This window comes from Phocoena phocoena, chromosome 1 (assembly GCF_963924675.1).
Source record: "Phocoena phocoena chromosome 1, mPhoPho1.1, whole genome shotgun sequence".
NCBI classification, from domain to species: domain Eukaryota; kingdom Metazoa; phylum Chordata; class Mammalia; order Artiodactyla; family Phocoenidae; genus Phocoena; species Phocoena phocoena.
The window spans coordinates 103,540,140-103,560,100 of NC_089219.1; the positions used below are offsets into that span (position 1 = coordinate 103,540,140).

General features: G+C 40.8%; 1 protein-coding gene across 1 annotated transcript in view; it reads left to right on the forward strand.

The window, feature by feature from the left end:
• PTGFRN (prostaglandin F2 receptor inhibitor) overlaps nt 1–19,961 on the forward strand; it is a 74,203-nt gene that overhangs the window by 38,420 nt on the left and 15,822 nt on the right. The window contains exons 5-6 of the mRNA XM_065892901.1: nt 2,007–2,432; nt 5,365–5,784. Of these exons, the coding sequence (XP_065748973.1) occupies nt 2,007–2,432; nt 5,365–5,784 (846 nt within the window). The remainder of the gene's footprint in view (nt 1–2,006; nt 2,433–5,364; nt 5,785–19,961) is intronic.

Genomic DNA, 19,961 nt, shown 5'->3' on the forward strand with positions numbered 1-19,961 from the left:
TACATTTCAGTGTTTGTTCCACAGTCAGCAGTCACTGGAGAGGCAGCGTGTGTGTTAGCACGCTGCCCAGGGCCAGGAAACCCCCAAGCTGTGTATCTTTGCACATTCACCTGTGAAACGAGGTGGCAGATGACATTCTAGCATATTTCTCTGTAATGTCCACATCACTGAGGACATTCTCCCATCAGCTGGCAGAGCTGCGCTGCTTCAACTTTTTTTTTTGATGGTACGCGGACCTCTCACTGTTGTGGCCTCTCCCGTTGCGGAGCACAGGCTCCGGACGCGCAGGCTCAGTGGCCATGGCTCACGGGCCCAGCCGCTCCACGGCATGTGGGATCTTTCCAGACCGGGGCACGAACCCACGTCCCCTGCATCGGCAGGCGGACTCTCAACCACTGCGCCACCAGGGAAGCCCTGGTTCAGCTTTTTATGGAACAGGGTCCAGGCTCACTTGCAATTAAATGCTTGTGAAGATGACATTTGAGGAAATTAGGAGTTTGAGTTCTTTCCATTTCCTGGCCACTGAGTCATTCTTGGGGAAGTCATGATGTTATACATTTCGTTAGAAGTATAAATCACAAAACAACAGTTCCTTGACCTCAGTTTATAATTTATATGAGTCATCAATAAAAGCAACGTTAAATAAAACTAAACTGTTTGATGGAGGTGATGTGAATACAGTGTTGGCAAATGGAAAATTCTGGTTAGGTAGAATCATTTGTCTCCTAGCAGGCAAAGCGCTACAGGAGAAAAATGTAGCTTTTTTCCAGAAGTCTTAGTATCAAGGCAGCAAACATTTATTGAGTGACTACTCTATACACGGCTGTATGTTTGAACCTTAGGGACAAGACCTTCAAGCAAGGAGTAATAACTGCTTTACAACAGTACCTACACGGTTTATGGGAACACAGAGAAAGGGTGTCCAGGAAGGGAGCGCAGAGGAGGTGACACTGAAGAATGAGAGCAAGTTTGCAGGGCAGTCAAGAGGAGAGGCCACCGCTAACAGGTCACCCGGTGGTGCAAGACTGCAGTGACTGGAGAACTTCAGATAATTAGATGTGACATGCAGAGGAGGTACTGATAGAGGAAAGGAAGCAGTGAAGGGGGTCCTCATACCAGCTCCTGGGAGGCTTTGAAATGTGGAGTTGCAGAAATGGATTAAATGCAAACAGTGAACCTCACAGGAGGAGGGGTTCTATACAAGTGAAAAATAACAGGACTGAGACAGTGGCAGTGGGGACACTAGGAGAGCACTTGCTGGCTTCCCTCCCTCCCTCATCAGAATTTGCGCCTGGCAGGAAGCAGGATGGTCATAGTGAGCGGGCTCTACTAGAGCCAGGATCACAGTGAGCTGCCTTCAAGGTTGGCAGAATTGAATGGGAGAGTTACGTGCGTCAGTGAAAAAAATACCATTTGGGGAGTTGGGGGATGGCCGTCCACAGGAGGAATGATGACCTGAGGGCCTTGCCTTTGGCTCAAAGCCAAGGATGGCAGGAACCCGTGACACGGTGGGTTGACTGGCCTCAAGAGCTAGAATGTACTCTGAGGTTGGGTTTTCCAGTGCTGTGCCAGTGGGGGCTTTGGAGGTCTGTGGGCACTGCTTGGCATGCCAGAGGACGTCTTGGTAGAGCATGGACACCAAACTTCTTAAGAGATTCTTCTCAGAAGACTCCAACTTCCTGGGGAAACTAACAGCTGGCTTCACCCTCTAGAAAGATCAAGACTCTGAGTGGGGACACTTAACTTCTGGCCTTGGGAGGTTTTCTTGAGGCGGGACAGTGGGGAGAGTGTTGTGCAAGTTTTGCAATAACAGACTCTCAGAGGATCCTTCCCATACAACATGAAGACTTCCGTTTCTATCACTGTAGCTAATAGAACGGGCATTTAATTGTCAGGACAACAATAGTGCTTATCTTGTTCCTTTTGCTAATTCTTGGTAAATTGCTCTGTCTGATTTGATTTTTTTATTTTTTTATTTTTAATCCTGGCCCCTCTCTCTCTTTCAGAACCAGACTATCAGGTGTACCTGAATGCTTCTAAGGTCCCTGAGTTCTCAGACGACCTCACCGAGCTGGAATGCCGGATAGTGGATGTGGAGAGCACCGAGGCGAGTGTCCGTTTCACGGTGTCCTGGTACTACAGGGTGAACCGGCGCAGCGATGACGTGGTGGCCAGCGAGCTCCTCGCAGTCATGAACGGGGACTGGACGCTGAAGTATGGAGAGAGGAGCAAGCAACGGGCCCAGGACGGAGACTTCATTTTTTCTAAGGAGCGTACAGACACGTTCAATTTCCGAATCCAAAGGACTACAGAGGAAGACAGGGGCAGTTACTACTGTGTTGTGTCTGCCTGGACCAAACAGCGTAACAACAGCTGGGTGAAGAGCAAGGACGTCTTCTCCAAACCTGTCAGCATATTTTGGGCATCAGAAGGTAGGCACTTCCTCCTTGTTCATGAACATTTTTGTTTTGTTTTGGCTTAAGTCATCCCACTGTGCATTTTCAGAGGCACAGGTTTCCATGTACACTAGGGATCCAAGAAATTCACACTCCAGTGACTGTGCCTCTTATCCTCAGCACGAACCCCTTTACGATGATGACGTTGAGAAGGGTAAGTCCAGCGAGAGGGCTGGGGCTTGGTAGGTGGTAGGAGATCATCTTGTAGGAGCTCTCAGTGTGCCTGGTGTACGCCGTCGACACTATGGCCCCGCTGGGTGATCTGAAGCCAAACTTTGCACACGCCTTTGAGAGTGTATCCAGGTCCGTGAGTTCCCGCTGGATGCAGGCACGTTTCAGATGCCCCAGAATGAGCGGGCAGCCCCAGGCCACTGCACCTGCCCCGGAGCGGTCAGTCACCCATTCAGAGAGAGTGTTCCGGGGGAGAGCTGACAAGAACTTAAGGGAAACAGTTTCTTTGATGCGTATCCTTCCGAATGCTCAGAGCCCTGTGTGCCTTGGGATGTCAGACTTGTCGAGTCTTTTATCCCTGGTCTAGTCCGTCACTGCAGGAAGGCCAGGCCTCCCGGGTCCTCCTTCGTGCCCTGGATGTGAAGCACCGTACAGCCCACCACATGCTTCTGTCGCCTCATTGCCACGCCTCTGAAATCCCCAAACCCCAAACAGGGCCCTCTAGGGCTTGGCAAAATCTCCTGCTTCCTGACCTCATCTCTGAATAGTCCTTTCTCTTCTTCACAGTAAACATGACCCACCTCGCTCTCCCCAAGGACACCATTTCCCCTGGAGCCTCCCTGAGTGGTGGTGTTTTCTTCCCACAGTGTAACCGGGCCTAGATGAGTCAGGTGCCCTCCTGGTCCCTCACTGCAGCCTCCAGGCTCTTTTCCCTCCTCCCTAAAAACATCCAGCTTCAGATCTCCTGTCTTCAGATCATTCCACCTCCTCTCATTGCCGTCACCTATCAACTCCTGGGTCCTCCTCACGCGTTCTTTGAAGATGCTCAGTTTTGTCTCGCAGCCACTCTCCACTTTTCCTCCTCTCTTGCTAGTTTCACTGTCCATATGGGCGCTGGGGCACATTTGGCCGCACATTGGAATCACCTGAGGAGCTTTAAAAAAATACTGATGCTTGAGTCCCACAAGAGGTTCTGTCTTAATTGGCCTGAGGTTCCGTGCAATCTGGGCATTGGAATTGTCAGATGCTCCCAAGGTGGTTCCCAGCTGCATCTAAGGTTGAGAAACCTTTCATTCTCAGTCCCCTGTCCTCCTTTCTAGTCATTATGACCTCTGTCCTATTTAGTTATTCACTCCCAAGCTCACACCCTGCACTAGACATCTCACTTCTGATGACTGAGAGCTCAGTACTCTCAGTTCCAAACAGCCTATCCTGTAAACACACCTATCTTTCTACATCACTACTCCCCTTGTTTCCCACTGGCCTATTTTAGATCTCTTGTTGTGAGTTTTTTTTTTTTTAATTAAAACTAAACTCATCTTGGTCTTGCTTTCCCCTCCATCTGTCTGTTCCCCATACCCCTTGCCCACGCATTTCTGTTCCTTTCCTTTGATAGGCAAAGGATTTGATTCGTTTGTCCTCAGTGTCTATTTTCTCTCTTCCTGTTCGCTAATCTGCTCTAACGTGGCTTTTGCCCCGGCTGTTAAGATGACTAGTGATTGACGTATTGCAAAGTCCAGTTGTTAGCCATCTTACTTGACTTATTTGCAGGACTTAACACAGTTGATCATTCCCTCTTCTTGGAAATACTTTGGCTTTTCCTTGGCTTGTGGGATACTACCGTCTGGGCTTTTCTCCAACCTCGTAAGTCTTCTTCTCAGCCTCCTTTGCTGATTTCTGTTCATTTTCCTGATCCTCGGACATTAGATACCTGAGGACATAGTCCTTGGACTTTTCTTTTTGTTTAACCTTTAGTGATCTCTTCTAATCTCACAAATTTAAACTCCAAGAAAGAATGTGAATGGCTCAGTGGAACCTCAGGAATCAGTGGTTCTGGAGAGACCCTGTAACATACATGTCCTCCTGATAGGTTCGGTGGAACAACTATTCCCAAAATAACCCCAACATAAAAATTTTGTTTGGTACCAGATGGGTTATAGAATTATCTCATTAAAGGATAAAAGAGTTGTGTTTAATTCATTTATCCATCCGTTCAACAAATATTTAAGTACCTTCCAAGTGCCTGACACTGAGCTATTATAATACAGATGAATTGTAATGTGTATATGCTTAGGGATTATTTTTTTTTGACGGAGAGGCAGGGAGTCACACACTTTAAGTTAGTAGCCCTGGACACTGGTTCAAAATGTTAATATAGCATCTCTGTGGAAATGACTGGATCTACAAGTGTAAGCCCCAGTCACTTTAGTAATAATCTGTTTTATAATGTTACCATCATATGATGAAACAGAGAGAACCCATTGCTCCCTTGCTCTGCTCTTCCAAGCAGGCTGGTTAGGCTAAGTGTACTTTCCCTGCACCCAGTGGAGCCTCAGAGGGGAGAGGCAAATGGCATTGCCCAGAGCCCTGTCTTCCCCAGTTCACTAGAAGCAAGTTTTCCCTCACACCCTTCGGGGCACCAGCAGCTTCCCAAATCCTCTCTCTGGGTGAAACTTCTCAAGGACTTGAAAATCCTTAAAAACAAATTCTCACCCATCCATCCCCTGTTCCCTCACACCCATTAAATCGAATCAGACTGCTCTACCTCTTCCAGCGTGGTGGATTTCAGCCTGCTTACTGACACACATGATTTCTTTTCTGAGTTTCCAGATTTTCTTAAACGCTACTCTGCGGCAATTTGCAAATAAATTCCTATTTCCCTGACATTGTGCTTTCAGATGCATATCCATTTACCTAATCCTGTTAGAAATCATGTCTTTCTGGTACTTCGTTGCAGATTCCGTGCTTGTGGTGAAGGCAAGGCAGCCCAAGCCTTTCTTTGCTGCCGGAAATACATTTGAGATGACTTGCAAAGTGTCTTCCAAAAATATTAAATCGCCACGCTACTCGGTTCTCATCATGGCTGAGAAGCCTGTTGGGGACCTCTCCAGTCCTAACGAAACCAAGTACATCATCTCCCTGGACCAGGATTCTGTGGTGAAGCTGGAGAACTGGACAGATGCATCGCGGGTGGATGGCGTTGTGTTAGAGAAAGTGCAGGAAGATGAATTTCGCTATCGAATGTACCAGACTCAGGTCTCGGATGCAGGGCTGTACCGCTGCATGGTGACAGCCTGGTCTCCTGTTAGGGGCAGCCTGTGGCGAGAAGCAGCAACCAGTCTCTCCAATCCTATTGAGATAGACTTCCAAACCTCAGGTGAGCAGGGAACCCTGTTGAATCCTAGATTGAGCTGGAAGGGACCCTAGGGTTTTGATCCAATGGCTTCATGTTTTTAAACAATTTTACTGAAATGTAATTCACATGCCATACAATTTATCCATTTAAATGTATAGTTCAGTGGTGTTCAGTATATTCAGAGTTGTGCAACCATCACCCCACAGTTAATTGTAGAACATTTTCATTACAACCAATAGAAACCTGCACCCTTAGCTGACACCCTTTAGCTCCCCAACCTCCTACCCCCGGCAACCACTAATCTCCTTTCTGTCTCTATAAACTTGCGTATTCTGGACATTTCACGTAAATGGAATGTAATATGTAACCTTTGTGTCTGGCTTTTCTCACTTTATTTTTTATTTTTTTTAACATCTTTATTGGAGTATAATTGCTTTACAATGATGTGTTAGTTTCTGCTTTATAACAAAGTGAATCAGCTATACATATACATATATCCCCATATCTCCTCCCTCTTGTGTCTCCCTTCCACACTCCCTATCCACCCCTCTAGGTGGTCACAAAGCACCTAGCTGATCTCCCTGTGCTATGCGACTGCTTCCCACTAGCTAGGTATTTTACATTTGGTAGTGTATATATGTCCATGCCACTCTCTCACTTCATCCCAACTCACCCTTCCCCCTCCCCGTGTCCTAAACTCCATTCTCTACGTCTCTGTCTTTATTCCTGACCTACCCCTAGGTTCTTTTTTTTAGATTCCATATGTATGTGTTAGCATACGGTATTTCTTTTTCTCTTTCTGACTTACTTCACTCTGTATGACAGTCTCTAGGTCCATCCACCTCACTACAGATAACTCAACTTCATTTCTTTTTATGGCTGAGTAATATTCCATTGTATATATGTGCCACATCTTCTTTATCCATTCATCTGTCGATGGACACTTAGGTTGCTTCCATGCCCTGGCTATTGTAAATAGAGCTGCAATGAATATTGTGGTACATGACTCTTTTTGAATTATGGTTTTCTCAGGGTATATGCCCAGCAATGGGATTGCTGGGTCGTATGGTAGTTCTATTTTTAGTTTTTTAAGGAACCTCCACACTGTTCTCCATAGTGGCTGTATCAATTTGCATTCCCACCAACAGTGCAGGAGGGTTCCCTTTTCTCCACACCCTCTCCAGCATTTATTGTTTGTAGATGTTTTGATGTTGGCCACACTGACCGGTGTGAGGTGATACCTCATTGTAGTTTTGATTTGCATTTCTCTAATGATTAGTGATGTTGAGCATTCTTTCATGTGTTTGTTGGCAATCTGTATATCTTCTTTGCAGAAATGTCTACTTCGGTCTTCTTTCCATTTTTTGATTCGGTTGTTTATTTTTTAGATGTTGAGCTGCATGAGCTGCTTGTAAATTTTGGAGATTAATCCTCTGTTAGTTGCTTCCTTTGCAAATATTTTCTCCCATTCTGAGGATTGTCTTTTCATCTTGTTTGTTTTCCTTTGCTGTGCAAAAGCTTTTAAGTTTCATTAGGTCCAATTTGTTTATTTTTGTTTCCATTTCTCTAGGAGGTGGGTGAAAAAGGATCTTGCTGTGATTTATGTCAAAGAGTGTTCTGCCTATGTTTTCCTCTAAGAGTTTGATAGTTTCTGGCTTTACATTTAAGTCTTTAATCCATTTTGAGTTTATTTTTGTGTATGGTGTTAGGGAGTGTTCTAATTTCATTCTTTAATATGTAGCTGTCCAGTTTTCTCAGCACCACTTACCGAAGAGGCTGTCTTTTCTCCATTGTATATTCTTGCCTGCTTTATCAAAAATCAGGTGACCAGGGCTTCCCGGGTGGCGCAGTGGTTGAGAGTCTGCCTGCCGATGCAGGGGACACGGGTTCGTGCCCCGGTCCAGGAAGATCCCACATGCCGCGGAGTGGCTGGGCCCATGAGCCATGGCCGCTGAGCCTGTGCGTCTGGAGCCTGTGCTCTGCAACGGGAGAGGCCACAACAATGAGAGGCCCGCGTACCACAAAAAAAAATAAATAAAAAGAAATAAGGTGACCATATGTGCGTGGGTTTATCTCTGGGCTTTCTATCCTGTTCTGTTGATCTATATTTCGGATTTTGTGCCAGTACCATATTGTCTTGATTACTGTAGCTTTGTCCTATAGTCTGGAGTTTGGGAGCCTGATTCCTCCAGCTCCGTTTTTCTTTCTCAACATTGCTTTGGCTATTCGGGGTCTTTTGTGTTTCTATACAAATTGTGAAATTTTTTGTTCTAGTTCTGTGAAAAATGCCATTGGTAGTTTAATAGGGATTGCATTGAATCTGTAGATTGCTTTGGGTAGTAGAGTCATTTTCACAATGTTGATTCTTCCAATCCAAAAACATGGTGTACCTCTCCATGTGTTTGTATCATCTTTAATTTCTTTCATCAGTGTCTTATAGTTTTCTGCATATAGGTCTTTTGTCTCCTTAGGTAAATTTATTCCTAGGTGTTTTATTCTTTTTGTTGCAGTGGTAAATGGGAGTGTTTCCTTAATCTCTCTTTCAGATTTTTCATCATTAATGTATAAGAATGCAAGAGATTTCTGTGCATTAATTTTGTATCCTGCTACTCTACCAAATTCATTGATTAGCTCTAGTAGTTGTCTGGTAGCATCTTTAGGATTCTCTATGTATAGTATCATGTCATCTGCAAACAGTGACAGCTTTATTTCTTCTTTTCCGATTTGGATTCCTTTTATTTCTTTTTCTTCTCTGATTGCTGTGGCTAAAACTTCCAAAACTATGCTGAATAATAGTGGTGAGAGTGGAGATAGCCTCATCCACCAGAGGGCAGACAGCAGAAGCAAGAAGAACTACAATCCTGCAGCCTGTGGAACAAAACCCACATTCACAGAAAGATAGACAAGATGAAAAGGCAGAGGGCTATGTACCAGATGAAGGAACAAGATAAAACCCCAGAAAAACAACTAAATGAAATGGAGAAAAAGAAAAAGAATTCAGAATAATGATAGTGAAGATGATGCAGGACCTCGGAAAAAGAATGGAGGCCAAGATCGAGAAGGTGCAAGAAATGTTTAACAAGGACCCAGAAGAATTAAAGAGCGAGCAAACAGAGATGAACAATACAAAAACTGAAATGAAAACTACACTAGAAGGAATCAATAGCAGAATAACTGAGGCAGAAGAACGGATAAGTGACCTGGAAGACAGAATGGTGGAATTCACTGCTGTGGAACAGAATAAAGAAAAAAGAATGGAAAGAAATGAAGACAGCCTAAGAGACCTCTGGGACAACATTAAACACAACAACATTTGCATTATAGGGGTCTCAGAAGGAGAAGAGAGAGAGAATGGACTGAGAAAATATTTGAAGAGATTATAGTCAAAAACTTCCCTAACATGGGAAAGGAAATAGCCACCCAAGTCCAGGAAGCACAGAGAGTCCCATACAGGATAAACTCAAGGAGAAACAGGCCAAGACACATAGTAATCAAATTGGCAAAAACTAAAGACAAAGAAAAACTATTGAAAGCAGCAAGGGAAAAATGACAAATAACATACAAGGGAACTCCCATAAGGTTAACAGCTGATTTCTCAGCAGAAACTCTACAAGCCAGAAGGGAGTGGCATGATATACTTAAAGTGACAAAAGGCAAGGACCTACAACCAAGGTTACTCTAGGCAGCAAGGATACCATTCAGATTCGATGGAGAAATCAAAAGCTTTACAGACAAGCAACAGGTAAGAGAATTCAGCACCACCAAACCAGCTCTACAACAAATGATGAAGGAACTTCTCTAAGTGGGAAACACAAGAGAAGAAAAAGACCTACAAAAACAAACCCATACCAATTAAGAAGATGGTAATAGGAACATACATATCGATAATTACCTTAAATATGAACGGTGAAATGCTCCAACCAAAAGACAGAGGCTCGCTGAATGGATACAGAAACAAGACCCATATATATGCTGTCTACAAGAGACCCACTTCAGACCTAGGTACACATTCAGGCTGAAAGTGAGGGGATGGAAAAAGATATTTCATGCAAATGGAAATCAAAAGAAAGCTGGAGTAGCAATACTCATATCAGATAAAATAGACTTTAAAATAAAGAAGGTTACAAGAGATAAGGAAGGATACTACATAATGATCAAGAGATCAATCCAAGAAGAAGATATAACATCATAAATATATATGCTCCGAACATCGGAGTATCTCAGTACGCAAGGCAACTGCTAACAGCTACAAAAGAGGAAATCGACAGTAACACAATAATAGTGGGGGACTTTAATACCTCACTTACACCAATGGACAGATCATCCAAAATGAAAATAAATAAGGAAACAGAAGCTTTAAATGACACAATAGACCAGATAGATTTAATTGATATTTATAGGATATTCCATACTAAAACAGCAGATTACACTTTGTTCTCAGGTGCACACGGAACATTCTCCAGGATAGATCACATCTTAGGTCACAAATCAAGCCTCAGTAAATTCAAGAAAATTGAAATCATATCAAGCATCTTTTCAGACCACAACGCTATGAGATTAGAAATCAGTTACAGGGAAAAAAACGTAAAAAATACAAACACATGGAAGCTAAACAGTGCATTACTAAATAAGAGAGAGATCACTGAAGAAATCAAAGAGGAAATCAGAAAAATACCTAGGGACAAATGACAATGAAAACACAACGATCCAAAACCTATGGGATGCAGCAAAAGCGGTTCTAAGAGAGAAGTTTATAACAATACAAGCCTACATCAAGAAACAAGAAAATTTTCAAATAGTGGTGAGACTGGACAACCTTGTCTTCTTCCTGATCTTAGAGGAAATGGTTTCAGTTTTTCACCATTGAGAGTGGGTTTCTCATATATGGCCCTTATTATGTTGAGGTAAGTTCCCTCTGTGCCAACTTAGTGGAGGGTTTTTATCATAAATGGGTGTTCAATTTTGTCAAAAGCTTTTTCTGCATCTATTGAGATGATCATATGGTTTTTCTCCTTCAGTTTGTTACTATGGTTTATCACATTGATTGATTTGCGTATATTGAAAAAACCTTGCATTCCTGGGATAAACCTCACTTGATCATGGTGTATGATCCTTTTAATGTGCTGTTAGATTCTGTTTGCTAGTATTTTGTTGAGGATTTTTGCATCTATGTTCATCAGTGATACTGGCCTGTAGTTTTCTTTCTTTGTGACTCTTTGTCTGGTTTTGGTATCAGGGTGATGGTAGTCTCGTAGAATGAGTTTGGGAGTGTTCCTCCCTCTGCTATATTTTGGAAGAGTTTGAGAAGGATAAATGTTAGCTCTTCTCTAAATGTTTGATAGAATTCACCTGTGAAGCCATCTGGTCCTGGGCTTTTGTTTGTTGGAAGATTTTTTTTTTTTGCGGTACACGGGCCTCTCCCGTTGCGGAGTACAGGCTCCAGACGCGCAGGCTCAGTGGCCATGGCTCACCGGCCCAGCCACTCCGCAGCATGTGGGATCTTCCTGGACCAGGGCACGAACCCCTGTCCCCTGCACCGGCAGGCGGACTCTCAACCACTGTGCCACCAGGGAAGCCCTTGTTGGAAGATTTTTAATCACAGTTTCAACTTCAGTGTTTGTGATTTGTCTGTTTATATTTTCTATTTCTTCCTGGTTCAGTCTCGGAAGGTTGTGCTTTTCTAAGAATTTGTCCATTTCTTCCAGGTTGTCCATTTTATTGGCATAGAGTTGCTTGTAGTAATCTCTCATGATCCTTTGTATTTCTGCAGTGTCAGTTGTTACTTCTCCTTTTTCATTTCTAATTCTATTGATTTGAGTTTTCTCCCTTTTTTTCTTGATAAGTCTGACTAATGGTTTATCAATTTTGTTTTATCTTCTCAAAGAACCAGCTTTTAGTTTTATTGATCTTTGCTCTTGTTTCCTTCATTTCTTTTTCATTTATTTCTGATCTGATCTTTATGATTTCTTTCCTTCTGCTGACTTTGGGTTTTATTTTTTTTTTTTGCGGTACGCGGGCCTCTCACTGTTGTGGCCTCTCCCGTTGCGGAGCACAGGCTCCGGACGCGCAGGCTCAGGAGCCATGGCTCATGGGCCCAGCCACTCCGCAGCATGTGGGATCTTCCCGGACCAGGGCACGAACCCGTGTTCCCTGCATCGGCAGGCGGACTCTCAACCACTGCGCCGCCAGGGAAGCCCGGGGTTTTTTTGTTCCTCTTTCTCTAATTGCTTCAGGTGTAAGGTTAGATTGTTTATTTGAGGTGTTTCTTGTTTCTTGAGGTAGGATTGTATTGCTGTAAACTTCCCTCTTAGAACTGCTTTTGCTACATCCCCTCATTTTTCACTTTAGCATGATGTTTTCAAGAGTTATCCATGTTGCAACATGTATCGGTACTTCATTCTTTTTTTAAATTTATTTTTAATTTTTTGTTGTTATATATATATGCATGTGTATACATATATATGCTTTAATGTTAGAGAGTTGCAGCCTTTTATTTAGTACCGAGAGAATGCCAGTAATTTAACACAATATCTTGATAAATGTTGCTCACAGCGTTTTAAAAAGAACAAAAATAAATGTAGTTTCTGTGTCATCTTTGACATGTTATAAATTCACAGCGCTAGCTGTTTTTTTAGGCAGCAGTGTGAGGGAAAAAGCACTGTAGAATGCAGTCCTGGATTTGGTGTTACATGAAAAATGTAGTACAATGAAAACTTTAATGTCAAAAGGAACAGTGCTTTAAAGAAAACATATATGAAATAAATGAGGTATAAACTCCATAATGTAGTCAGAAAAAGAAAATATAATGATTTGAATATTGGGGACCTTTTCTTTCAGTTGCAGCTTTTAAGTTTTTAAGTACCTGTGAATCAAATTTACATGTAACTTTTACTTAATGCCATTTTTTTTTTAAAGCTTTTTTTTTTAAATTTTATTTATTTATTTTTTGTCTGTGTTGGGTCTTCATTTCTGTGCAAGGGCTTTCTCTAGTTGCGGCAAGCGGGGGCCACTTTTCATCGCGGTGCACGGGCCTCTCACTGTTGCAGCCTCTCCCGTTGTGGAGCACAGCCTCCAGACGTGCAGGCTCAGTAGCTGTAGCTCACGGGACCAGTTGCTCCTTGGCATATGGGATCTTCCCAGACCAGGGCTCGAACCCGTGTCCCCTGCATCGGCAGGCAGACTCTCAACCACTGCGCCACCAGGGAAGCCCTGCCATTTTTGTCTTGAGAAGCGCAAAAAAATGCCAGTAAATATCGTATTTTCTATATCAGAAAATAAGTTTAGGAATCCCAAAGTGCTTGGGACGTGTTGGCGAGACAATTTTTTTTCTTTTCTTTTTTTTTTTGGTGGCTATAGCAAACTGTGCTCTCTCCACATAAACCTATGTAACTCACAACTACAAATACTACTTACTGTTTTTTAAGAAAATCAAACACCAAGAAACCACACATCCCCTTCTTTTTGTACTGTAGCATTTAACGCAAAATAAATTCTCATTAGCACATCATTTTTATGACTGAATAATATTCCATTGTGTGGATATACCACATTTTATTTATCCATTCATCAGCTAATGGACATTTGAGTGTTTCCAATTCTTGACTATTATGAATAATGCTGCTGTGAACATTTGTGTACAAGGTTTTGTGTGAACATACTACCCTCATTTTTAAAAATAGATCAGCTGACATACACCTATATCAAATCCTTCAAGGAACATGGTGGATGGAGTATAAAGATAAGAAGGAATTGAGCCTCCAGAGGGGTTAAATGACTTGCCAAGAGTGGAAGGTTCAAAGCTAAGACCCAAGTCTTATCCAGCCTGTGGCTTTCACTCTTTGAGGTCCCTAGGACTGAAGGTGATGGGTACTGTTCTTGGCCCAACTTATCAGAGCAGTATTTCCATACAGGGGATGAGTATCCCAACCTTTTGGGCTATGCTTTACCTTGCTTTTGGACTAGAAAAATATTTCCAATTAGTCCAGTCTCCAGAGCTGTGGTGGTATGGGTGAATATATCTGTCAACCTGTTTTTTTAAGAATAACTATTAGTGGTGTTCACCTATGGGAGGGTTAATTAAAATGAGCATTTTGGTGTCCATTCTGAATGATTTTATCTTTGGTAAGTAAAATGTTTTTATGCTATAAGGTGGAAAGTTCCACTTTTTTTTTAATAGCATACATACATATTCTGAAATGGAAATGTTTATCTGTGAAATTCATTAAGCTCCTTTGACAAATCTGTGTGTGTATCTGTGTTTCAGCAGGTAGAGATTTAAAAGGTTTTGATTCCCAATCTTATTTAGAATATCAAAGTGAAGGATCATCACGTTTGAGTTTAATACTGAATGTTTCCACTAAATGTGCCTTGGGTTCCAGTTAGAAGTTTCTGAATGTGTAAATTCATACTCACCTGTAAAGATTCAGGTATTAACTGATCAATACAATGAATGCAAGATATTTGTTGAATTTAATTATTACCGTTTATATTAAAGGTAAACTATACCTTAGTAAAGTTTGTTTTCTATTAATATTTTGTATTATTATAACTTATCATAGTGTATAATGAAATAATCTTCTGGCATCTAATAATCTCTTAATGTGTAGATTAAGAGTAAATATTGATTTAAACCCTTAGATTTGGAAAGAGCAGAGGAAACACACGCTTCTTTTGTTGTGTATCTATCTGCTTGTTTGAGATAGCTTTATTGAGATATGGTTAACATACCATAAAATTCACCCATTTAAACTGTCAATTCAGTGGTTTTTAGTATATTCACAGATATATATTGTACAACCATCAGTAGTATCTAATTCTAGAACTTTTTAATCACTCCAGAAAGCAAATTCTGTACCCGTTAGTAGTCACTCCCTCTACTCTCTATTCCTAGCCCCTGGCAACCACTAATCTCCTTTGTATCTTTATAGATTTGCCTTTTTGGACATTTCATATGATTTGAAGCATATATGTGGGCTTTTGTGACTGGCTTTTTTGCTTAGCAAAATGTTTTCAAGGTCCATCACATTATATCATGTATCAATCCTTCATTCCTTTTTATGGCTAAATAATATTCCAGTGTGAGGATATACCACACATTTTTTAGCTGTTCATCAGTTGATAGACCTTTAGATTGTTTCCACCTTTTGGCGATTATGAATAATAATATGCTGACATAAACATTAGCGTACAAGTTTTTGTGTGGACATAATTTTTCATTTCTCACCTAGGAGTGATGCTGGATCATATGGTAACTCTATTTAATTATTTGAGGAACTGCCAAATTGATTTCCAAACCAGCTGCACCATTTTACATTCCCACCAGCAGTGTGTAAGGGTTCCAATTTCTCCACATTCTCACTAGTTATTATTTTCCATCATTTTTATTATAGCCAACCTAGTGGATGTGAAGTAGTATTTCATTGTGGTTTTAATTTGCATTTCCTTAAAGACTGTTGATGTTTAGCAGCTTTTCATATAGTTATTGGTCATATGTGTATCCTCTCTGAAGAAATGTCTATTCAAACCATTCGCCCATTTTTAAATTGATTTGTCTTTTTATTGTTGGCTAGTAGAGCTTTTCATAGTTTGAATACAAAAGTCCCTTAACAACATATGTGATTTGAAAATATCTTCTCCTACTCTGTAGTCTTCTCACTTTCTTAATTGTGTCCTTTGAAGCACCCAAGTTTTTATTTTGATGAAGTCCAATTTATCTATTTTTTCTTTGTGTTACTTGTGTTTTTGGTGTCATATCTAAGAAAACATTGCCTAACCCAAGGTTGTGAAGATTTACACCTATGGTTTCCTTTAAGAGTTTTACAGTTTCAGCTGTTACATTTAGGGCTGTGATCCATTTTGAGTTAATTTTTGTGTGTGGTATGAAGAAGGGATTCAGCTTTATTCTTTTGCATGGGAATGCCTAGTTGTCCTGCCACCATTTGTTGAAAAGTCTGTTCTTTCCCCCATTGACTTGTCTTGGTACACTTGTCAAAAATCATTTAACCAGGAATATAAGGGTTTATTCCTGGACTCTCACTTCTATTCTGTTGATCCTTATGTCTTTTCCTATACCAGAACCACATTGTTAAATTGCTATAGCTTTCTAGCAAGTTTTGAAATCAGTGTGAGCCTTCCAGCATTGTTCTTTTTCAAAATTGTTTTGGCTATTCTGGGTCCCTTGCATTTCCAGATAAATTTTAGGATCAGTTCATTAATTTCTGCAGAAAAGACAGCTGGGACCTTGATAGGGATTGTGTTGAATCTGTAGATCAGTTTGGAGAGTATTACTATTTAACAATATTGTTTTCTAATCCATGAGCATGAGATGTCTTTCCATTTATTTGGATCTTTTAAAATTGCTGTCAGTGGTGTTTGTAGCTTTCAATGTACAGATGTTGAACTTCTTTCATTAAATTTATCCTAGGTATTTTATTCTTTTTGATGCTATCATAAATTAATTGCTTTCCTGATTTCCTTTTCAATTTGTTCATTGCAGGTGTATAGAAACACAATTGACTTTTATAAATTGGTCTTGTATCCTCCAACCTTGCTGCACTTGTTTATTAGTTCTAATAGTTTTTTGTTGTTGTTGACTACTTAGGCTTTTTTTTTAAATGATATCATTTATATGTGGAATCTAAAAAATAATACAAATGAATCTATATATAAAACAGAAACAGACTCACAGACATAGAAAACAAACTTATGTTTACCAAAGAGGAAAGGGAGAGGGGGAGGGATAAATTAGGAGTATACAATTAATAGATACAAACTATTGATACTATACATAAAATAGATAAGCAACAATGATTTATTATATAGCATAGGGAACTATATTCAATATTTTGTAATAACCTATAATGGAAAATAATCTGAAGAAAACGTATATAACTGAATCACTTTGTTGTACACCTGAAACTCACAATATTGTGACTCAACTATACTTCAATTTTAAAAAATGCAAAAAAAAAAAATTAACAAGGAGTAAGTACCAGTCTTCTTCCATAATCTAATAGGCTGCTTTGTGTAGAAACTTCTAGGTATAAGAAAATTGTAACTGAAGTCATTCTTTTAAGTCTTAGAAATGGAATATAAGTGTTTGTCCTTAGCTTTGAAGAGCAGTATAAAACTATGTCCCTGAAAATGGCTTAGTAATAAGATTTATTCATTCACATTTTAAATTCAACAAATAGTTATTTGGGACATTCTATGTGCATAATACCATACTAGGGGATGCGGAGGATACAAAGATACATAAAACAAGATGTCATTCCTCACAGAGTTTACAATCCAGTTGGGAAAATAAAATTTGTGCACAATTAACTAGACTGCAATGTAATATATGACCTAAGGAAATTTTTTCAATTTGATACAACCAACTTCACTGAGCACTTGTGTTCCTGTGTTTTACTAGGTCCTAAGAATACAAATATGAATACAACACTTGTAATACAGAAAAAGCCTTGGATTCAAGTTGGTCTTTATAAGGAATGACTGTGTAGCACTTAGAGCTTGAGGAAGAAGCAAGTTTCTTATCATCAGAGGCGTGATTCATAGGCTGGTGGTGACATTTGGCGAATATAAAGAGAAGGACTTAAAACACAAGCTGATTGGTCACAGTATTTGACCATTACATTCTTTCCAATCTTGAGACTTTAAAATTTTGTGCTTCTTTCAAAGATAGACAGGTGTTTCAGAAATTCTCAAGTCATCACGTGTCTGCTCCAGATTTAGATGGAGTCTTCCTCCTATAGTGGAGTTGAAACATTTCTTTAGAAATACTAGTACTTGTGGGTTTTTAAAATATAAATTTATTTATTTATTTTTGGCTGCATTGGGTCTTCGTTCCTGCACACAGGCTTTCTCTAGTTGCGGTGAGCAGGGGCTACTCTTTGTTGCAGTGTGAGGGTTTCTCATTCTGGTTGCTTCCCTTGTTGCGGAGCACAGGCTCTAGGCTCGTGGGCTTCAGTAGTTGTGGCTCGTGGGCTCTACAGCGCAGGCTCAGTAGTTGTGGTGCACGGGCATAGTTGCTCCGTGGCATATGGGATCTTCCGGACCAGGGCTCAAACCCGTGTGCCCTGCATTGGCAGGCGGATTCTTAACCACTGTGCCACCAGGGAAGTCCCCTAATCAGTGTTTATAAACATAGTGCGTCCCATCAGCCCAGAGGACACTGTTTGTGTGGTCATTTTTTTTTTAATTAAAGTAATTGTATTCTTTTTTTTTTTTTACAATGGTATGTTAGTTTCTGCTTTATAACAAAGAGAATCAGTTATACATATACATATGTTCCCATATCTCTTCCCTCTTGCAACTCCCTCCCTATCCCACCCCTCTAGGTGGTCACAAAGCACCGAGTTGATCTCCCTGTACTATGCGGCTGCTTCCCACTAGCTATCTATTTTACGTTTGGTAGTATATATATGTCCATGCTACTCTCTTTGTCACAGCTCACCCTTCCCCCTCCCCATATCCTCAAGTCCATTCTCTAGTAGGTCTGTGTCTTTATTCCTGTCTTACCCCTAGGTTCTTCATGACATTTTTCTTTTCTTAAATTCCATATGTATGTGTTAGCATATGGTATTTGTCTTTCTCTTTCTGACTTACTTCACTCTGTATGACAGACTCTAGGTCCATCCACCTTGTTACAAATAGCTCAATTTCGTTTCTTTTCATGGCTGAGTAGTATTCCATTGTATATATGTGCCACATCTTCTTTATCCATTCATCCGATGATGGGCACTTAGGTTGTTTCCACCTCTGGGCTATTGTAAATAGAGCTGCAATGAACATTGTGGTACATGACTCTTTTTGAATTATGGTTTTCTCAGGGTATATGCCCAGTAGTGGGTTTGCTGGGTCATATGGTAGTTCTATTTGTAGTTTTTTAAGGAACCTCCATACTGTTCTCCATAGTGGTTGTACCAGTTCACATTCCCACCTGCAGTGCAAGAGTGTTCCCTTTTCTCCACACCCTCTCCAGCATTTATTGTTTCTAGATATTTTTAAATTAATTAATTAATTATTTATTTATTTATTTATTTATGGCTGTGTTGGGTCTTCATTTCTGTGCGAGGGCTTTCTCTAGTTGCGGCAAGTGGGGGCCACTCTTCATCGCGGTGCGCAGGCCTCTCACTATCGCGGCCTCTCTTGTTGCGGAACACAGGCTACAGACGCGCAGGCTCAGTAATTGTGGCTCACGGGCCTAGTTGCTCCGCGGCATGTGGGATCTTCCCAGACGAGGGCTCGAACCCGTGTCCCCTGCATTGGCAGGCAGATTCTCAACCACTACGCCACCAGGGAAGCCCCTGTTTCTAGATTTTTTGATGATGGCCATTCTGACCGGTGTGAGATGATATCTCATTGTAGTTTTGATTTGCATTTCTCTAATGATTAATGATGTTGAGCATTCTTTCATGTGTTTGTTGGCAGTCTGTATATCTTCTTTGGAAAAATGTCTCTTTAGGTCTTCTGCCCATTTTTGGATTGGGTTGTTTGTTTTTTTGTTATTGAGCTGCTTGTAAATTTTGGAGATTAATCCTTTGTCAGTTGCTTCATTTGCAAATATTTTCTCCCATTCTGAGGGTTGTCTTTTGGTCTTGTTTGTGGTTTCCTTGGCTGTGCAAAAGCTTTGAAGTTTCATTAGGTCCCATTTTTTTATTTTTGTTATTCTTTCCATTTCTCTAGGAGGTGGGTCAAAAAGAATCTTGCTGTGATTTATGTCAAAGAAGATTCTGCCTATGTTTTCCTCTAAGAGTTTGATAGTTCCTGGCCTTACATTTAGGTCTTTAATCCATTTTGAGATTATTTTTGTGTATGGTGTTACGGAGTGTTCTAATCTCATACTTTTACATGTACCTGTCCAGTTTTCCCAGCACCACTTATTGAAGAGGCTGTCCTTTCTCCACTGTACATTTCTGCCTCCTTTATCAAAGATAAGGTGGCCACATGTGCGTGGGTTTATCTCTGGGCTTTGTGTCCTGTTCCATTGATCTATGTTTCTGTTTTTGTGCCAGTACCATACTGTCTTGATTACTGTAGCTTTGTAGTATAGTCTAAAGTCAGGGAGCCTGATTCCTCCAGCTCTGTTTTTTGTTCTCAAGATTGCTTTGGCTATTCTGGGTCTTCTGTGTTTCCATACAAATTGTGAAATTTTTTGTTCTAGTTCTGTGAAAAATGCTAGTGGTAGTTTGATAGGG